General features: G+C 43.6%; 1 protein-coding gene across 9 annotated transcripts in view; it reads left to right on the top strand.

Moving 5' to 3' along the window:
* The window catches only part of HYDIN (HYDIN axonemal central pair apparatus protein), a 427,212-nt gene that overhangs the window by 262,569 nt on the left and 144,756 nt on the right, over nucleotides 1-19,887 (top strand). For all 9 annotated transcript variants that reach the window (XM_079117081.1, XM_079117080.1, XM_079117074.1 and 6 more), the window contains 10 exons: nucleotides 1,529-1,639; nucleotides 2,605-2,814; nucleotides 4,943-5,080; nucleotides 9,732-9,909; nucleotides 11,908-12,035; nucleotides 15,989-16,122; nucleotides 16,528-16,664; nucleotides 16,903-17,030; nucleotides 17,153-17,344; nucleotides 17,659-17,808. In XM_079117081.1, coding sequence (XP_078973207.1) covers nucleotides 1,529-1,639; nucleotides 2,605-2,814; nucleotides 4,943-5,080; nucleotides 9,732-9,909; nucleotides 11,908-12,035; nucleotides 15,989-16,122; nucleotides 16,528-16,664; nucleotides 16,903-17,030; nucleotides 17,153-17,344; nucleotides 17,659-17,808 — 1,506 coding nt within the window. The remainder of the gene's footprint in view (nucleotides 1-1,528; nucleotides 1,640-2,604; nucleotides 2,815-4,942; nucleotides 5,081-9,731; nucleotides 9,910-11,907; nucleotides 12,036-15,988; nucleotides 16,123-16,527; nucleotides 16,665-16,902; nucleotides 17,031-17,152; nucleotides 17,345-17,658; nucleotides 17,809-19,887) is intronic.

Genomic DNA, 19,887 nt, shown 5'->3' with positions numbered 1-19,887 from the left:
GCATACCCCTAGCCAGGCACAGTGGCACATGCCTATAATCCCAGCAACTTAAGAGACTGAGACAGGAGGATTTCAAGTTCTAGGCCAGCCTCAATAACTTAGTGAGGCCCTCAGCAACTCAGTAAGATCCTGTTTCAAAATTTAAAAAAGAAAATTTTAACAGACTGGGGGTATGGCACAGTGGTTACTGGGTAAAATAATCGCCAGTACCAAAAAAAAAAATTACACACACACACACACACACACACACACACACACACACACGCATATATATGCATCAGACACACACAAAGATTTGCATACAAAAATGTTTGTCATAGAACTTTAGAAATAGCAAAACATTGAAAAAATAATGAAAAATAAATGACTGTGTGTCCAGGATGACATACGATCTTTTAAAATAGTGTTTGTAGCAGTCGTGGTGAAGAGTGGACATGAGCAGGCATTTTCGTACCTGGCAAGTAGGAATTTGGATTGGCATACCCTCTACAACATGCAGCTTGGCAAGTGTGGCAAAATTTAAATTGTATAGTTCCTTGTCTAAAACATGATTCTCTAGATATGCCTCTGAGCAGATTTCATATTGTCAAAATGGCTATAGTGCCAAAGGTGCTATACAGATTTAATGCAATTCCTATTAAAATTCCAGTGATGTTCTTCATAGCAATAGAAAAGGCAGTCATGAAATTCATTTAGAAAAATAAGAGACCCAGAATAGCTATTTTTTAATATTTTAAATGATGCTTTTGAAGAATATTCAGTCACACAGGAAGGTACTACTCATAATTTCAACTAAAAAAATCAGAATGCAAATATAGATATAGATATATATGCTGAATATAAATACACTCATACCTATATTTATAGTATAACCTATTGCTTGATTTTTCTTTCTTAGAGCTTTCTGTAGTTTCCCAATTTTTTAGTATGCGTATATAGAACACTTGTCTTTTAAATATTTTTTTCTAATTTTAAAGATGTTTGCCACAGGAAATTTAAAAACACAAAAAAGTTAAAGAAAAAAATTCTCAAAACCCCATCATTTATGGAAAAATACTACTGTAATTTCTAGCAAACAAACTCCCAGATACCTGTTTGCATATGCAAGTCTCAAAATGCATTTACACCCACTCACACCTTCAGACCCACGGAGCCTATGTGATTTAATATGAATGGAACTGATGTTCCACTCCATAATATGTTGTGCACATCATTCTTGGTCCATAAGTATACACTGTACCCTTTCCATAGAGAGAGGGACCACATACACTTTATTTAAGATGAACTTCTATTGATGGGCAGCTAGTTTGCTTCCAGAGATATGTGATTATAAATAACACTGAAGTAAACATCAGTGTTATGTACATTATGCACATTTTGGACACTGTCCAGTTATCTCCCTGGGGAAAACATACTATTTTTATAATCATATACAACATGTTTGCTTTCTCTGTCAGTGATGGGGAGGTGCAGATCTATGCTCCATTATGATCGCTTACTAGATTTTTTCCATATCTTTAATTTATAGGGAATGAAAAATAATTCCACTGAAACAGAAAGAAGTCAGAGTCAGGTGGAGTTTCGGGAATCCCCGTGGATCTCTGAACAGGAGGAAATGCTTACCATTGGGATAGAAGAAGTACGTCCTACTGAAAACAGTTTGGGATGAAACTAGATTCTTTGCTTCTGCTGGCAGGTGGGGTCTGTGTAAGCTGTAGGCCTCTGCAGCAGAAAAATCCCATTTCAATGTTCACAGCTAATCAAGGAAGGGAATGCCCACAGATGTCAGCTCTGAGGATTGCGGTTGGCAAAGCGGGAGGGTGGCATGTTGAAGTTCTCAATGGCGGGCCATGCCCTCCAATGCCACAGCAAACCCAGCCAGCTCACTACCAGTTCTTCTTCCTAGGTCCTTGTCTTGCAAATTCAAATAAAATCTACAGGCAAAGAAGAGTGAGTGTAAAAGAGTAAGATTTATTCACATGGGAAGAGAAGAGACCTCTAACAGGATGAGAGGGGACCCCGATAGGAGTTGCCACTTGAGTGTGCTAGTCTAGGAATTTATACACCACTTGGATCAACCACCATTAGTCCAAATTTATGCTAATCAGGGTTTGGCAAAGTACGGACACTATTGGTTCAAATTTTTGCTAATCTCCATTCAAGTCTTCCTGACTTCCATTTTCCCACATTCTGGGAAGCAGGAGATTGAGGTCAGTGGATCATGGATGTTCCGAGTTGGGCCATGCACTGTGTGGAGTGGGCATCTGCAGCAGGCTCAGGTTGGGCTGCTGCAGAGCACCAGGTCAGTGAGCCCTGGCTCGCCGTGCCTCAGGCCTGCCGGCGTGGTGGGCTTCACAGGTATGTGCCCACACTCAAGCTCATCCGATCTTGCTCCAGGACAAGGGCTTGGCTTTGCTCCTCCTGGGTCTCACCAGAGCACTGTTCCCACCATTACCATCATATGTGTTTGGGGTGCTGGCTTAGTCACCTCTCATGGAGTCAAGCAAGCGAAAAGTTGGGAGTTTGTCCAGTTGGCGGGACTCTACCATCCACGCAGGCCCCTCGTCCTGAGCGCATCCTCAGGAAGGATGACTCTCTCCACAGGTGTTTGACATTTTGCCCCTCTATGGAGTTCTGCAGCCACACAGCCACCACCAGGTATCGTTCACCTTCTTTGGACACACTGACATCGCTGCCCAAGCCAAAGCACTGTGTGAAGTGGAAGGAGGGCCCACCTATGAAATAATCCTGAAGGGAGAGGCCTCCCTGGTCAACTACTCCTTTGACACCAAGGATATTAACTACGGATTACAGGTACTACCAAACTTCCAGTGGAAATTTCCTGGTTTTTCCTTAAGCATGAATCTTAGTTCTTGTCCTTGAATCTCTCCCAAACTTCACCATCATCCCTGTCCCGGGTCCCTAATCTGCTTCTCTGACCCCAGTCAGTCATTCTCCTGCTCCCAACCGTGTGCCTGACATTTCCACTTACTTTTCTCACCATCTCCTGAAACTCAGTATGCTAGACGCCCGCCAGAATCACAAGTTTCTTCCAACCATGGGCACTACCATTTCCTCATGCCCCTCAGCTTACAATCTCCCAGGCTTACAATCTCCCCCGCACCCACATCCTTTCAGTCTCCAGTGTTTGCTACTTCACTCACCAGGGTCCTGCTCCGAGTCCCTTTTCCTATCCCCCACACTGCGATCACACTCCAAGGCCTCAGCAAGCCAAGACTAAATGATGGCAGCTGCTCCTTCCTCACTGCCTTCTGCATTCAGTTGGTCGGGAGGTGCCCTGAGAATTCGCTGGTCCAGCAAGTTCCCAGGCGGTGCCAACACTGCTGCCTACATACTCACTGCAAGCAAGGGGTTACAGTATATTCACGGCTCCTGTCCTTAACCCACCTAAACATCGTTGCCAGATAAATTTTCCAGAATTTCACTTTCATCCCATTGGTCTGTGACCGACTAATCTCATCAGTCTGTGACCAGCTAATCCCACAGTATTTGGAAAAGCAACGTAGCACTGAGAGCATGGTTTTATACCCTGTGTTGCTTCCTCCTGACTGTGTTACCACAGGCACACCACCTAACTTCTCCAGGTCTCAGTATTCCTGATATGCAAGTGGGATAGCAAGTGCCTGTCTCACCAGGAGGCTGTGGTTACATAAGTGAAGTGTCTGGCCAGTGCTGTGCATGGGTCAGAGTAGAACCTCAGTCTTTGTGAGCTTCTTCCTCTGTCCCCCAGTCAACCGGGGCTGGGTTCCTCCACCTGGGTGAGGATATGGTGAGCCCCTCTATTAACGTACTCCTTACACAGAGGGTTCGTTGTCCATAATTCCCCTTTATAGCCCACTCATATATTGTGGCCAAGCTGGTTTCCCCACTGGCCCCAATGCACCCCAGCCCCTCCTGCATCCACATCTTCCCACACAATGTCCCCTCTTCCTCCACTCTGCCAACCCCAGACCATGCATCCTGCAAGATCCAGCTCAGCTCAATCCCACAGTTACCTCTTCTTATTCGATATTCCCTTGGCACTTAGGTAAAGCCTTTGCCAGGATATAATATACTTTCTAATTTTTATTTTGGGATAATTATTAGTTAATTCTGTTCTCCTATCCCCAATTAGATTCTGTGTTATACACTCAGAGACCACATCCTCAACCAAATTTTAATGATTGGACCCTCATTAGCTTCTGCATGTGTAACGACTGAATTGTGTGTTTATAGATTAAACATCGTATCTGAAATCATATTACCCAGCACTGATTGCGACTTCCTCCACTGTGTTGCCCAGATAGAATTCCCCTTCCTTTCTTATCTTCAGAGTCCTCTGGGCAATTGGTTTCGGCTCATCTCTGAATGTATTCTTTGAAGCAGTCGGACTTTGTCCTAATTTGTCCTAAAAACCCCCAAAGTGACCTCCATTTGTGGTTATTAGGCCTACTTTATCAGCTGGTGAATTATGTTATCAGAATCTCAGGAAAAAAGAGCTGGCTGGTCCATTATAGCCATGATTCCTTAAACAAATGGAAAATTTATTCCAGAATATTCTGAATTCAAATCTTACAGTTTTCTTACGAGACAGAATCCAGAAGGCAAATCTTCTCAGTATAACGAAAATTTACTTCGAGATCTGCTAAGTTAAGTTCCTGCTGATAAAGAAACTGAGGCACGGAGATTGGGTGCTCATGCCCACAGTCCAGCTGAACTAAGCTGGTAGCGAGAAGAACTAAGCCAGGTATCCAGCGGGTCGCAGTCCCCCTGCCCCAAGATGCACCCTCTTGAGATGCGGATATAGGGATTGAGCAGTGTCTCTTTCAAACAAAGTAGAGCCTGGGTCTGTGAGGCAAGCTGGCCCTTCCCCTTCCTCAGGGTGAGAGCAGCACCCCATGGTCCGGGAAGGAGGGTCACTCTTCCTTCTCCTCCTCTCAAGCTGTTCAACCACATCACGGAGCGTGAAATCACACTGAAGAACACCGGGAAAGTTGGCTTCGAGTTCAAGGTCCTGGCTGACCCCCTGACGTCACCGGACAACCTTCTCCCCGGGGTTCCACTGATTGTGCCCCTCTCGGTGAGCAGATGGTGGGAGGGACCCACATTCCAACCCCTGCCCACACCCCAGATTCGGGTTAGCATTCACTACCAGGATTGGGCGGGGGGTGACTTCTTTTTTAAAATTAAAACTAAAGAACTCTCAGAATGCAGAAAGATAAAGAAATCCAGGTCACCTATTTATCAAACAAGTATTTATCGAGTGAACCCAACCTTAGCCAGTTTCCAGGCAGGAAGATGCAGCTTGGAACCAGCAGCTACCACCTGTGGAATTTCTTCCCCACGATAATAAAATCAACTTTATTTCCATGGACATCTTCACACTCCCCCTGCCCTTTCCAAGAGCTTCCTCTCCACTGACTTAGTGGCGGTTTCTCACTAGCAGATGCGAAAACTCCTGCAGACGGTAATGAACCACGTAGGTTTTAGAAAGAAAGCAAACGGGGATATAGTTCCTTGTCCCTATTATGTTGATCCACAGGTTGTCAGGAACTTTGAATGTTTCTCATTATGAAAATGCACATCATTGTTATAAAAATTATGAAATATTAAACAGCATAAGTGATATACTAACAAACTTACAGTCCACAGATAATGAGTATTTTCATCTTGTCCTTCCCCTAGATTACTCAGGTTATTGCTAAGCTCCCTAGTCCTCATGGATCTATTTGCCTGTCTCTATATTAATATTACACTATTTTAATTACCATTTCTTTAAAATAAATCTTAATACCTGTTAGGTCAACCCTGTTTTCTTCTTCTTTTTCCAATTTATCTTAGCTCTTCTTTTGAACTTAGTCTTACATTTTGTTTCTCTGACTTCTTTTTTGGTATCAGGGATTAAGCCCAGGGGTGCTTAACCACTGAGCCACATCCCCAGCCCTGTTTTGTATTTTATTTAGAGGCAAGGTCTCGCTGAGTTGTTTAGTGCCTCACTAAGTTACTGAGGTTGGCTTTGAACTTGTGATCCTCCTGCCTCAGTCTCCTGAGCTGCTGGGATTACAGGCATGTGCCACTGTGCCAGGCTCTCTAACTTCTTAAAATAAATGGCTACTTTTCTTTCTAACTAATAGTGTAAAAATGTAAGGCTGTTTATTTGGTTGAGTATACCTTGCCTCACCCCATAGATGTTAAGAAAATGACAGATTAAAAAGTAGAAGTCAATTTTGTATATTTCACACAAATGAATATCATAATTCTCATCATTTCTGAGTTCTCTTAAAATTAGTTTTATTTACAAGCATAATTTTAAAGTATATTTTTATTTTCGAATGACTAAGATTTTTGCTTTTGTCATTTAAACTCATTAATGTTCACATTGAGTTTTTTGTAACATGGCCAGATACTATGGCTCTCTCAGTTCCTACTGAGTGAATTCATTCATGTGATTTAGTGGCTAAAATGATCTTCAGTACTTGTCAATGCTTGAAATTAATGTTTCCAAGGCTACAGAACGCAGATTATCATGAAATTCTATTAAATTACCTGAATACTTGCAGCATTCAAATCTCCTACATCGTTTTCTGTCTCATTTTTCTAAGGGTATGAGTGGTATAGAAAGCCTTATGCATTGCTCCATCTTTTGTTCTCTACAAATATATAAAAATTGTGCTTTAAGCCCCACTAGAAAATTAGGAATTAAGAGGTGCTCCAGTTTTCAGGGCTGTGGCAGTGAGGTAACACCCCAGGAGATGGGCGGCTAGGACAGTCAGCTCGGCCTTCTGAGATCATCTGGTCAGCAGAAATGTCAGCTAAAGCAGGGTCGTCTGCAAAAAAAAATCGAATTTATAACATTTTCTGTGTGGACTTTGTGACTACTGGGTGTCCATTGTAGACTGTCTCTGCTTCCTTTTTTTTTTTTTTTTTTTTTTTTTGTGGTGCTGGGGATTGAACCCAGGGCCTCGTGCTTACAAGGCAAGCACTGTACCGACTGAGCTATCTCCCCAGCCCTTGCTTCCTATTTTAAATTGCATTTTTGTTCCCTTTTAATGAGTTTGCTCTGAACTCCACTTTGATCTCCAGGTTGTGCTTCCTGCTTCCCTCCGCCTTACATCTATTTGATTTTGTCTTAGGTTTATCATTCATGAAACATGATGGTTGGATTTTATTTTTTAAACTTACCCAGATGTCTTAGGTTTTGGCAGGGAGATTTGACAAAACCTTATCATCAGTAGACTGGAAGTAATTCATTATTATTTTCTCTATTATAAAATTTTCTGTAATGGTTTCTTTTTGTTGTATCTTTTTATCAAAGTTGCTACCCTTTCCTTGCCTTTAATCCTCTGGTTTTCTTTTTAAGCATTCACATTTATACTGCTGCTATTAGTATAATTTATACAACTCTGTAGAGAACATTTTGGCAATATCTCTTAAAATTACTCTTTGAATCAGAAATTTTATTTCATTTCTAATTGTCATACATACAAGTTCCTACATTCGCAAAATATTATATATAATAGAGTATTTCCTACATAAGCTGTAATGGCAATAGCAAAAGACCAGAAACCAATTAAATGTCTATCAGTGGGGAACTAGTTTTTAAAATGTATTAAAGCTATGTAGTGGAATAATATACAGCAGTTTAAAAGGATGAAACAGCTCTAGATGTACTAATATTCAGTTAATTCTAAAATACATTGTTAAGTAAAATGGAAAGAAAATGCGAAAAACATTGTGTATTATTTGCTGTCATCTGCATATTAAATTTGTGTTTGTGTATAAAATCTGGATTCAGTTAACTAATATTTTATTTGCTATTTTTTCATCTTTGTTTATAAGTGATAAATGGCCCATAAACTTACTCTTTCATACCGTGCTTGACCAATTTGGATATCACAAGAAGAAAGGAGAATTTCTCATTTCTGTTTTCTGAAATGGTTTGTTAACTAACATGGTTATTTATTTTTTGAAGGTCAGCAGAGCTTGTCCTAATGTCATATGTTCCTTTTTCTCCAAGAGGATTCATGGGACTCAGCAATAAGTTACACTCACGGCTATGATTTATTATAGCCAAAGGACACAAAGTAAAATCAGCAAAGGGGAAGCCTCACGGGGCAAAATCCAGAGGAAACCAGGCTCAAGCTGCCAAGGGTCCCCTCCTGGTGGCTCCCTGGGAGCACTCCGAAGCCCCCCCACGAGTCGTGACCACATATGAGGGCTGCCAGGGAAGCTCGTTCACTCCTGCCCAGGACTCTCACTGGGGCCCATCACAGTGGGCACTCAGCCTGGCACACACCAATTCCAGACACCCAGAAAGAAAGCAGCATTCCAGGGGAGCAGGGGTGAGGAGAGGGAAAGGGACGGGAAGTCCTGGGGTCCGAATCAGAACAAGATGCATGGCACACTTGGATAATTATGTCAAAAATGGATTCTACGGTCATGTGTAACTAGAAAGAACCCATAAGAAAAGAAAGCAGCTATTCAACATAAACCATCTTGTTGCAGCGTAGGCACAGTGAGACAGTCTTATCAGGGGACTGTGAAAACACTCCCCCAATCTCAGATGCCAGATGCCAACCCAGCACCCGCCTTGCCAGCAGGCCTTCCTGAGAACGGCAGTCCAGGGCCGCCTTGTGAACTCTTGTCTGCAGTCTCCTGCTTTTGAACTGGGTCTTCTTTTTATGAGTCCAAGTGGGATTTTTCTCAGCATTTCCTCTTCTGTATACCAGCGTTCCTATTGTGAAGTCAGATTCTCATCATGAAGACGAACATTCACGGAGCTCAACGTATGTGTGACAGAACAAAATGGGCGGGGGAGGTCTCCGCACCAGAATTCCATGACAGAACTGCTTTTGTTAGAGAAATTCATTGCTAAGAGCTTGACATAAAAGCCGAGATGCCCCCTCACCCCAGGACACTGAGTGAGGGAAGAACTGCCTGTGGGAAACGAGAATTTTGTGGATTACCCAAGGATGGGAAAGAAGAGAGAATGGGGACGTGAAGATGAATCCTGGAGACACAAAACACGGTCTACTTTGCAATTTGACTATGTCCTGTGTTCCCTTACACATACATGTGCGCACACACACACACACACACACACACACAGGCGCACGCACAATGTTCCATAAAATGTGGGAGACAGGAAGCACATTTTTCCCCAACAGTTTGCTATTAGAAACAATCCTGCCCTGAATTTTCCCATGTCTCCTGGTCTACAGGTGGAAGTTTTCCTAGGGAATTTTTTCCGGGGTGGAATTGCTGGGTCATGGCCTGTGTGTATGTCCAACTTCATAAGATGGTGTTAAAGTGGTTTTCTGGGTGCTTACCCCATTGATCACCCCACCACAGGTATATAAAGTAAGTTTCCTGTGATATACATTCTCATCAAGACTAGTTTAAGACTTTTTTATTCTGATTTTTGCTGGAATTTCCCTGATGTCTGAGAAAAGTGAGTTTGTTTTTGTTTTTTCGAGGTTTTTTTGTTTTGTTTTGTTTTGTTTTTGCTGTTTTTATTTGCTCACTGTTTCCCCTTCATGACATGTCTGCTGCCTATTTTGCTTTGCTTTCTTGATGATTTCTTAGGGCATCCCAGGAATGGATCTTAGGGGAGGCATGTGAGCACAGAATAACCAGCACAGTCAGCCTCTGGGACTCTAGTAGCTCACACCTCCAGAAGCAGAAGTCCACTCGCGTATTTGAAAGTTCCCTCTGTTCTTCCTGCTACACAGGGTTTTATCGGTTCAAGTAAGGAGCAGGTGTTGAAGGTTTACTACCTACCTGGAATACCTGAGATCTTCGAAAGGAGCTTCCAGATACAGATCGCTCACCTGGTCCCAGAAAATATTACCCTGAGTGGAGAGGGCATCTTTCCCCGGATCTGCCTGGATCTCCCCAGGAATATTCGAGGTACTACTGCCCATTATGGTATTTCCCCCACAGCAGGGACAAAAGGTACATATGAGCTCTGCTTCCTTGAAGGTTGGTGACTGCTCACGTTATTTGCATGGCACTCCCCCTTAGTTCCCTTATGTGTTATTCAATGTCCAGACAAGGGAGGGACATGAAAATTGAGTCCGACTTGGTGATCTGAGTTTAATGAGACAAGATATAGCCTCTGGCATTTCCAAACGAAGACCCCGGGACAATCTGGCCATCGCTGATTTACTTACAGAAGAATCAGGAAATCTCACCTTCAAAGGCCTGGCAGTCAATACGTATTCCTTCCAGCCATGACCTCTCCATGAATTTCCTTTCCCAAAAGCATGTGCACAGGTGTCTTCTGGATTGAGGGGGTGGCTGAGGTATCGCCAGGTATAGAAGCCTCAAAACAAAAACAGCACAGGAAGGCAGCAGCCACGGCCTTATTTTGACATTACATGGTTTGAAGGCTAGATTATACATTATTAGTTGTTTGCCCACATGCCTGACCCAGACTTTTCTGGTCATATGTGACCCCCAGAGCTACCCTTCTGTAAGAAGACTGATAATTCAGTCCTGGTAGATCCCAAAACTCAGCTGATCTGTTCTCTTATCCGTGGACTCTGTCTCGCTCTGTCTTCCTGAGACCGGGTACAGGACCAGGGGTCAGAGAAGCCTCTCACTGTCATAAACTGGGAGAATTCACTTTCCTTGGAATCCTTGGAATCCACTTTCCCTAAAGTTTCAGACTAAGTCCTCATTCCCCAGCTTTCCTCCTACCCCATTCCCTGAAGTCACTAGTACCCCTGTTTATGATCATTCATTGAATTCTAAATGTCTGCTCTCTGAAAACATGAACATAAGTGTTAATAAAGCTAAGACTACATTATACTCTAATATCTAGAGTTCCAGCTCAAGGAACAAAACTGCAGCAGCACATATATGGTTGTCCCGAGTATCCAGGGGGTATTGGCTCCAGGACCTCCTTTGGATGCCAAAATCCATGGGTGCTCAAGACCCTTATATAAAAAGGCACAGTAATTCTGTATGACCCATGCACATCTTCCCGTATGCTTTTAACTCTCTCTATATTTATTTTAATACCTAATACAGTGCACATGCCATCTAAATGGCTATTGAACTGTGTTGTCTAAGGGATAACGTCAAGAAGAAAGGGCTTTCTGTACATGTTCAGTACAGACGCAGGTTTTTTTCAAATATTTTTGATCCATAGTTTTTTGAATCTGCAGATGCAGAGACTGGAAATGCAGAGGACAAACTGTAATTGTCAGGAAAGAAAGCCTTTGCCACCTGTTGAAGACTGGGCACCCAGCTGTACTCATCAGGGCAGTAGACACGGTTTGACCAGTTTGACCATAGGGCTTTAAATGATTTAAATTTCAATGTCATTAGTTGTGCTACAGTTCACCACGGTCTCAGCATTTCCTGTTTTCTTACAGTAGGCACTTTGATTACTCTGCTGCCTTGCCCCTCAAAGCATTTGAATTTGCACTGGCTTAATAGTGAATTTGGGAGCCTGAAATTTCTCCACCAGTTGCCTAGCCTCCCTTATTCAGGATATTATGACTTACTTAGATTTAGTTACAGCAACCTGACCTAAATATATTCTTCTTATTCACCAAAGACTTAATACACGTGAAAATTGACTTGAGTGACCAGCTGTCCCCATCATCCAGCTGTGAATAGGGTTCCAGAATATAGGGATTTCAGTGCTAGAAGTACTTCAAGTTCTTGAGAACCAGCTAGTAACTCACTCATGTCCAGTCTCATTAAACTTAGAGAAGTCAGGTACAAATTCAACCAGCTCAAATCACCTCACCCTCCGAAGTAGAGGAAATCATGGCTGGTGCAGTATCACAAAGTTCCCTTCTTTTCTCACTTCACCCTGAGCTGAGAGTCTGTGTTGGGGGCTTAAGTCATGTTTTTCTGACCATTCTAATTCCCTTCCCCTTCCAACCTCCACAGGCAATGAAAAGTATGAAATCTTCTTGGATCGGGCTAGAAAAAACCTGGAAAAAGAGTTCAACAAATATGAAACTCTGGATCACTTTGAGATGGTAACTGATGAAATACCTGAGGACGAATCTGCGGAGGTAAGGCTTGCTTCGCCCTGCGCAGGAGGTGAGCAGAGAGGGGAGCGTGGATGTACACAGGTCCAGGGGCACCTCTGGGAACAGAGAGAAGAAAGATAAGAGCCGAGGTGAAGCATGTGGGCAGGGAAGGTGGGATGAGCCCCCAGAGCGGAGCCGTCTCCTGGAGAACGTGGTGAGGGTTGGGACTGTATCCTGAGGGCCCCAGGAAGCCACTGAAGCGTTCCAGCCAGATGGGCGGCAGAGTTGTGTTTGCGTCTTTAAAAGCTGCCTCTGGCTGCCTTTTGAAACTCCAAGGGGCTGGGGCTTGAGAGGATGAGGGTAGATACAGGAGGCTTTTCTAAAAGCTGGCATTTTGAGTTAAGAGATGGTGGTGATGAGAATAGGGATAGGGAGAACTGAGTGCAAGGAATATTCCAGAATAGTCAGGGATTAGGAACTAATTGGATATGGAGTGAGGTGAGCATGACATCCAGCTATGTCACTTGGACGATGGTCCATTACTGAGCATGAGATTCCTCTTCATCATCCAGTAGAGTCAGAACCACTGCCGGGGACCTGGGGCAGAGAGAGAGGTTGGCGAAAGTGATTTGAGAGTCAGCGGTGGTCACTCTCATCACAGGAAGTAGTGGAAATGGCAGAATGAGCAGGGGAAAGGGTGGATTCAGAAAGGAGCCCTCCTGAAACAGACAAGTGGAATTACCTCAAGATTAAACCTGTAATCCCAGGGAGGCTAAGTTCAAGAGCAGCCTGGGGCACTGGGCAAGACCCTGTCTCAAAATTTAAAATAGAAAAGCAGGATTGGGGATGTAGCTCGTTGGTGGAGCACCACTGGGTTCCATCTGTAGAGCCTCAAGAAAAATGAAAGAATGCAGCCCTGGAGCACACCGACCCCTGAGTCGGGGAGAAGGGCAGCCGGAGGTTCTGGGAAAGTCAGCTGTGCATGGTGTCACAGAGTGGGAGCCAAGCCAACAGTGGCCTCCGAAGGAGGAAGTGGCCCAGCTTATAAACAGGCTGCAAAATCCTGAAGTGTCCTCCCTCGCCACCCCTGGAATTCCTCTCCTGGTCAGGAGGGCTGCTTTCCCCTGGGCTCACGGGACTATTGACCATGGAAGGATTATACTAGAAAGCCCTCTAGTGGCACTCTAGAAAGCCCTTAGAGTGGCTGAAAGGGGTTCTAAAATGGGGGAGAGGGTGTCGTGGGGAAGATCAGATGCCCCAAAGGCCACCAGGGATGACTTGTTTTGCAGAATCCTCTTCGGCATAAAATGCTAAAAGTGAACCTTGGCACCAAGGATGATCATAATTTATATCACTGCTGGCATTTATTGAACTCTTGCATGAGGCCTGTGCCACACTGTTAACCTGCATTATTATCTCATTAAATCCTCTCCCAGCAGAGGCGGGGGGTGTGCTACCATCATCACCTAATCTGACAGCCATATGGAGTTCACAGACATGGAGTCCCAGTCCCAAGGGAAGCACAGAGCTCAGACTTGAATGGAGCCTGCCCAGCTGCCAAGTCAGGCCTCATAGCTTCCACCCTCCCCTGACAGATCCCCGGCTGACCCCAGGGGGCAACAGCAGTGTTCCTAACTGCCTTCCTGGGCTGCTCCCTACCAAAGCCCAGTACAGTTGTCTCTGTCAGTCTCTCCCATGGGGTGGGCTTCCTGTGAATCTGATGGCATCTGCAGAGCTAAGCTGGTCCTCCTGAGTATGGCAGGGTGGACTACTCCTGGCTTTTGAGCCAGCCCAGGGTGGACTTTGCTGTTCTAGAATCCAGACAACCAGGAACACTGTCCCCAGTCATGCTGCTCTTCTCCCTCTACCTCTGTTGTCTCATTGTGGGTCAAGGCGCAGGCTGTCCCTCCCTGCTGGGCCCTTCTCAGACAGCAGTTATCAGCCTTTATCACTGTCACCCCCATAAAAATCACTCAGATATTCATTCCTACTGTTTCCCCAATGAAATATTTTTATTATATGTAAAACGAAATCCTCTTTGAATAGTTTGATATTTTTAGCTTTTAAAAAATAGAATTATAGATTCACAGGGAGTTGCAAAAAAAAAAAAAAAAATTCCCCAGAGGTAATATCCTTACATTACTCTAGTAAAATATCTAAACCAGGAAATGGACATTGATACAGAGCTTATTCAGATTTTACCAGTTTTATGTGTTTGTGTGTGTTTGTGTATGTCTTAGTCAGCATTTTCACCGTTGTGACTAAATGATCTGACCAGAACAATTTTAAAGGAAGAAAAGTTTATTTGAGGGCTCATGGTTTCAGAGGTCTTAGTCCATAGAAGGCCGACTCCATTCCTTGGGGTTCCAGGCGAGGCTGAACATCATGGCGGAAGAGTGTGGCAGAGGGAAATAGCTCACATCATCAGGAAGCAGAGAGAGAGAGAGAAAGAGAGAGGGAGAGAGAGAGAGAGAGAGAGAGAGAGAGAGAGAGAGAGGAGAGAGAACCACTCTCCAGATACAAAATATACCCCAAAGGCACATCTCAATTCCAGTCTCCTCTAGCCATACCCTACCACTTCAGTTACCACTCAGTTAATCCCTATCAGGGGGATTAAATCACTTACTGGGTTAAGACTCTTACAACCCAATCATTTCTCCTCTGAACCTTCTTGCACTGTCTCACACGTGAGTTTTTGGGGGACACCTCACATCCAAACCATAACAGGGTGTATGTAATTGTATGCAATTACATCACCTGCATAGATTTATTTAACCACCATGACAATTAAAATTCAGAACTATTCCTTCACCACAAGGATTCCTTATGCATCTTGGAGAAATAAAATTAAAAACAGAATCTTCTTCTGACTCAGAAATTCTCTCCACAAAGACAAAACAATTTTATTATTCAATGAGGATTAAACCAGAATGTGATTCCTATCACATTGTACCTCATCTGCTGAGAGATGACACAGATAGGAAAAGGTCTTACCTTCTTATATAGCCAGTCAGATTCAACCCATCCCATGCGTGTCCTCGTACATTCCACATGGTTTATCCCAAACTAACGTGGTGATTGCAGTAACCGTCTGTTGGTAGCTAATCGACTTTACCCAAAGGAGATACTGACTTCTTTGATCTGGGCCCCCCTAAAGCTAGGCTGCCATCCTCCCACAGAACCTGAGAGGTAAGGTCTCCATCTTCCTTGGTGATGGGCATCTAAAGATGTGGCTCCCTGGTGTTCAAGAACGTCACTGAGAAAGATTTTTCAGGGTCTGGCAGAAAGCTTACTTAGCTTCTTTTAAAATGTATGATTTCAAAGAGATAGAAATGACTTAAAATTACAACTTTTCCAAAGTAAATGCCCTACAAAGAGGGGGCAGGAGGGCAGTCTTTTCCTTTATGTTTGCAACAGGTAGATCTAAGCCTTGTGTTTATAAATCCGTGCTTGCCCATTACACGCCCTGCGGCCACACCCACTCTCCTCTTCCCACATCCCTCACCCCTGGCCTCACAGTCTGTTCCCCATTGCTATACTGCTATTATTTCAAGAAAGTCGTATGAATGGAATCACATCGTATGTAATCTTGTGAGACTGCTTCTTGAGATTCATCTGAGTTGTACACATTGTTAGTTCATTCCTTTTAATTCTGAGTTGTATTCCAGGGTATAGATGAACGAGTTTGTTTTTCTCTCCCCTGCCTACCAGAGTGAAAATTTGAATAACCTAGGTTGACTGCATATCTGTGCCCTATAGCCCTTTGTATGATCACAACCCATTGTAATAACTAAGATTTTCCAACCCCAACAAGAACCCATTTTAATCCCCATTTTGTTCTCCACTGAAAATGCATGCTTCAGGTCTGGAGATACAGCTCGGTGGTAGAGTGCTTGCTAGGATCAGGTTGGGGCACCACCAAAAGAGAGTGAGAAAGAGAGAGAATATGCATTTTCTAGAAGAACTTTCTGAATTGCTCTTCTCTCTAGCTCCAGTTAAGTGCTCATCTCCAGATGGAAGTAGAGCGACTTATAGTCCAAAGCTATGCCCTAGAACATCAGAAAACGATTACCCCCGATGCAGCAGATGACACCTACTTCATCCACTGGAGTTGCCGCAAACTAGCCAAGTGAGTGCCCTTCTGTGTTGCATTTGATGGAGAGCATGGCAGAGAAAACACGCGGTGTCCCCTGAAATAGTGGGTGATCATCTAGGAATGAAATCCACTCGCCTCATGTTATCTGCCGTCCCCTTGCATCAAGTTGATCTGGCAGGTTCCTGCCTCCTCAAGCCAAAAGACTCCAGCCATGTCTCGTAGACAGGCCCTGTTCCAGACCATGAGGAGCCAAACCGAACGTGTCCTGAGGTAATGGCTAACCAGCGTGGACTTCTGGAGGAACTGTGGTGTTTCTAGTCCCCATTCTAGAGTCCTTCAGTCGTTCTCCACCCTGGAAAACAGAACTGTGCATAGGAGATAGGAGAGAACCTCTCACTTTGAAAGTGACTGGTAAGGAGAGCGTGTTTACTGTTTCAGAGTCCAGCTGCCAGAGTATATCCTGGACTTTGGCTACATTGTGATTGGCGACATCCGAACCCACATCATCAAGATCACCAACGCCAGTCATTTTCCAGTGTCCTTCCATGCAGAAAAGCGTGTCCTTCATGACACAGGTAACCAGGCTGGGGAGACCCTCTCCTGCTGCACTTTGTCATTTCCAAAAAGGAACCCACCAGTCTGCCCTGTCCTTCTGGAGCGGCATATATGCTCCTTCTGGGATGGGCAGAAGGACTGGCTGGGCCACTCTGTGATACTTGGAGTGGTCGTTCTGCCCCAGAGGGGGGGTCTCTAGAGTAGGGCCTGTTTGTCATTTCCCTTTCTCACAAAGAAATTTTGTTTGTCTTGGTCCAGGCTTCAGTACTCAGCTAGATCGTATAAAAAATCTGCCTTATTGTGAAACGGAAACATTTGAAGTGAGATTTGACCCACAAGGGGCTAATCTTCCTGTGGGAAACAAAGAGGTCCTTCTGCCCATCAAGGTAAGATGGGCCCACCTGACCCTCCACACTTCCTGCTCTGGATGATCCAGTTATTATAGCAAAGCTGTGATTCTTTCCCCAACCATGCCACTTGGCAAACAGCAATCTTTTGTCCACTGCAGGTGGTTGGAGGGCCAACAGTTCACATCTGTCTCCGAGCCAAGGTGACCATTCCAACTATGACACTGTCGTGCGGAAAAGTGGAGTTTGCCACAGTTCAGTGTGGACAGTGCATCATAGAAACTGTTCAGCTTTCCAATCATCTCCAAGTCCCTTGTGAATGGTTCGTCCAGAGCCAATATCCTATGAGCAAGGTAAATGAGTTGTGACCATTGGTCCCCTTTTCTCCACCTCCATTGTAGCCAGATTTGTAGCCCTTCTTCTGCTAATTTCAATCTCCTGCTCAGAGACATTCTATGGTGGCCAGTGCCTGGGCCCTAAGCCCTGCATTGACGGCTCCATCAGACCATGATATCAGGTCAGATGTTCTATTCATCTTTGTACTTCTGGAGTTGACACGTTCTCCAACACCTGGGAAGTACTTGGGAAATGTAGGTTGAGTGAGTAGATAACAGAATGAGTCCTTTTCCATGAAAGATTATCTAATTATCTAATATTTATAAACCAGCTGGAGAGACACATGCCAAAGTACTTAAGACGGAAACTGCATGCTGAATTAAAGCCGAAGTCTCGGATCTTTGAAATACAGCCCATCTCTGGGGTCTTGGTTCCTGGTGAGAAGTCCAATGTGCAGGTGAAATTCATGCCAAAAGAAGAGGTGAGCTGGAAAGAAATGTGCCTTCACTGAGATTTTCTGGAGCTTTTTGAGCTTTACTCAGAGCCCATGCTTGCTTGAGTCTCAAGGGAAACTGACTCATGCCTCCTTTTTCTGATTGGTATCTCAAGTGCTTCTGATTCACATAGGAGCTGTACGGCTTGGTGGTCTGGAATTGGCAGATCTAACCAACACGTCAACTTTTATCAGCAGACGTGGCGAGTGGACTTCTGCCTTTGCCCTTATAGGCTGTGAGTTTTTGAGCCAATCACTTAGCCTTACTAAACCTCAGTTCGTTCATAGAAAAAATAAAAAGTGATACTATCACATATCAAAAAATCATTTATTGCTGCTGGGCACTGTGGCACATACCTGCAATCCCAGTGACTCTGAAGGCTGAGGCAGGAGGATCACAAGTTTGAGGCCAGCCTCAGCAACTTAGCGAGGCTCTAAACAATTTAGTGAGAACTTGTCTTAAATCAAAAACTAGAAAGAGCTGGGGATGTAGCTCAATGGTTAAAAAAAAAAAAAAAATTGCAATTCTGAAATCCAATAAGCTCCAAAAAGCAAGGTGGAGTGGGTTCATTAGTTTCATATCAAAACTTATTTTGGGGAAAAAAAACTCATCTGAAGTGACAGAAGACTATTTTGATTTGATTTAATTTTTCTCACTTAGTTTTCAGAGTCAAACATTACACCTACAAAAAAATTACTATTTGGTTACAGAGGACTTTCCTGGCACTCTGCTGAGGGCGTTGGGCGTTGTGTACTGTGTTTAACTTTTTAAAAGTTGAACTTGAAAGCATCTGGCCCCTGGGGTTCCCAATAAGTTATTACTGACCTGCAACAGCTATCTCTTAGGGTTAATTCAAAGACTAACAGATTGAATAAAATAGGCATCAAACTACTCTATATACGGTTGTTATGGTTCAGATGTGGTGTCTCCCAAAAGCTCAAGTGTGAGGCAATGCAAGAAGGTTTGAAGGAGAAACAATTGGATTACAGCTTAACCTAATTGGTGGATTGATCCCTGATGGGATTATCTGAGTGGTAACCAGAAGCAGGTTGGGTGTGGCTGGAGGAAGTGGGCATTGGGGGTGTGACTGAGGGATATATATTTTGTGTCTGGAGGGTGGAGTCTCTTTCTGCTTCCTGATCATCATGTGAGCTGCTTCCCTCTGCCACTCTTCCTCCATGATGTTCAACCTCACCTTCAGCCCAAGGAATGGAGTCTGCTATCTATGCACTGAGACCTCTGAAACCATGAGCCCCCAAATAAACTTTTCTTCCTCTACAGTTTTTCTGGTCAGGCCCTATAGTCACAGCAGTGCAAAAGCTGACTAAAACAATAGTAAAAGTCTTCATAACTATTAACTCTTACCATCAGCACTCGTGATTGTAAGACCTTCCCGGTGAACAGTCTACCTGAGCCTCACAAACATTTCTTTCATAAAGACCATCAGCACAAAACTACTCCTGACCAAGAATACAGAAAAATAGTAAAATCCTAGAACCAGAAATAGTCTCAAGAAGTTACACTGTAAAGAGTCATTCAAAGTTCAAGGCATGTGAGAGATGTTTTCCTCTATTCTATTCTTTTAAAAGACAAATCAGTGTGAACACCTATGTGAGCTCCCATTCTTGGTAGTGGCTTTAAGGAAATGCTTAATGATCTACAGTGAGAAAGAGGAAGAGGATGTGACTTCATATCTCATTCTAAAATGAAGACCAGAGCAGGGGTGGCGGCTCAGTGGTGGAGAGCTTGCCCAGCATGTGTGAGGCACTGGGTTTGATTCTTGGCACCACATATAAATAAACGAATAAAATAAAGGTCCATTGACAACTAAAAAAAATTCTTTAAATAAATAAAGAATATGAAGCCTAGATTCCTATCATTATCAAAATTCTTCTAGCCCTTCTAGAAGAAAATGAATAATATGCTTATTATCTCAGAGAGTCTTAAAATTGTAAAGGAATTTATTCAAGATTTTGTCTTTTTTCTCAACCCTGAATGAGGGAAATATCAGTAAATGTAAAAAATAGATTTGTTTAGGCAGTTTCATAAATGTTGAATTGGAATTG

This window comes from Sciurus vulgaris (assembly GCF_902686455.1).
Source record: "Sciurus vulgaris genome assembly, chromosome: 17".
Classification (NCBI taxonomy): domain Eukaryota; kingdom Metazoa; phylum Chordata; class Mammalia; order Rodentia; family Sciuridae; genus Sciurus; species Sciurus vulgaris.
The sequence above is the reverse complement of the archived record's forward strand: the minus strand, read 5'-3'. Positions and strand labels throughout refer to the sequence as shown.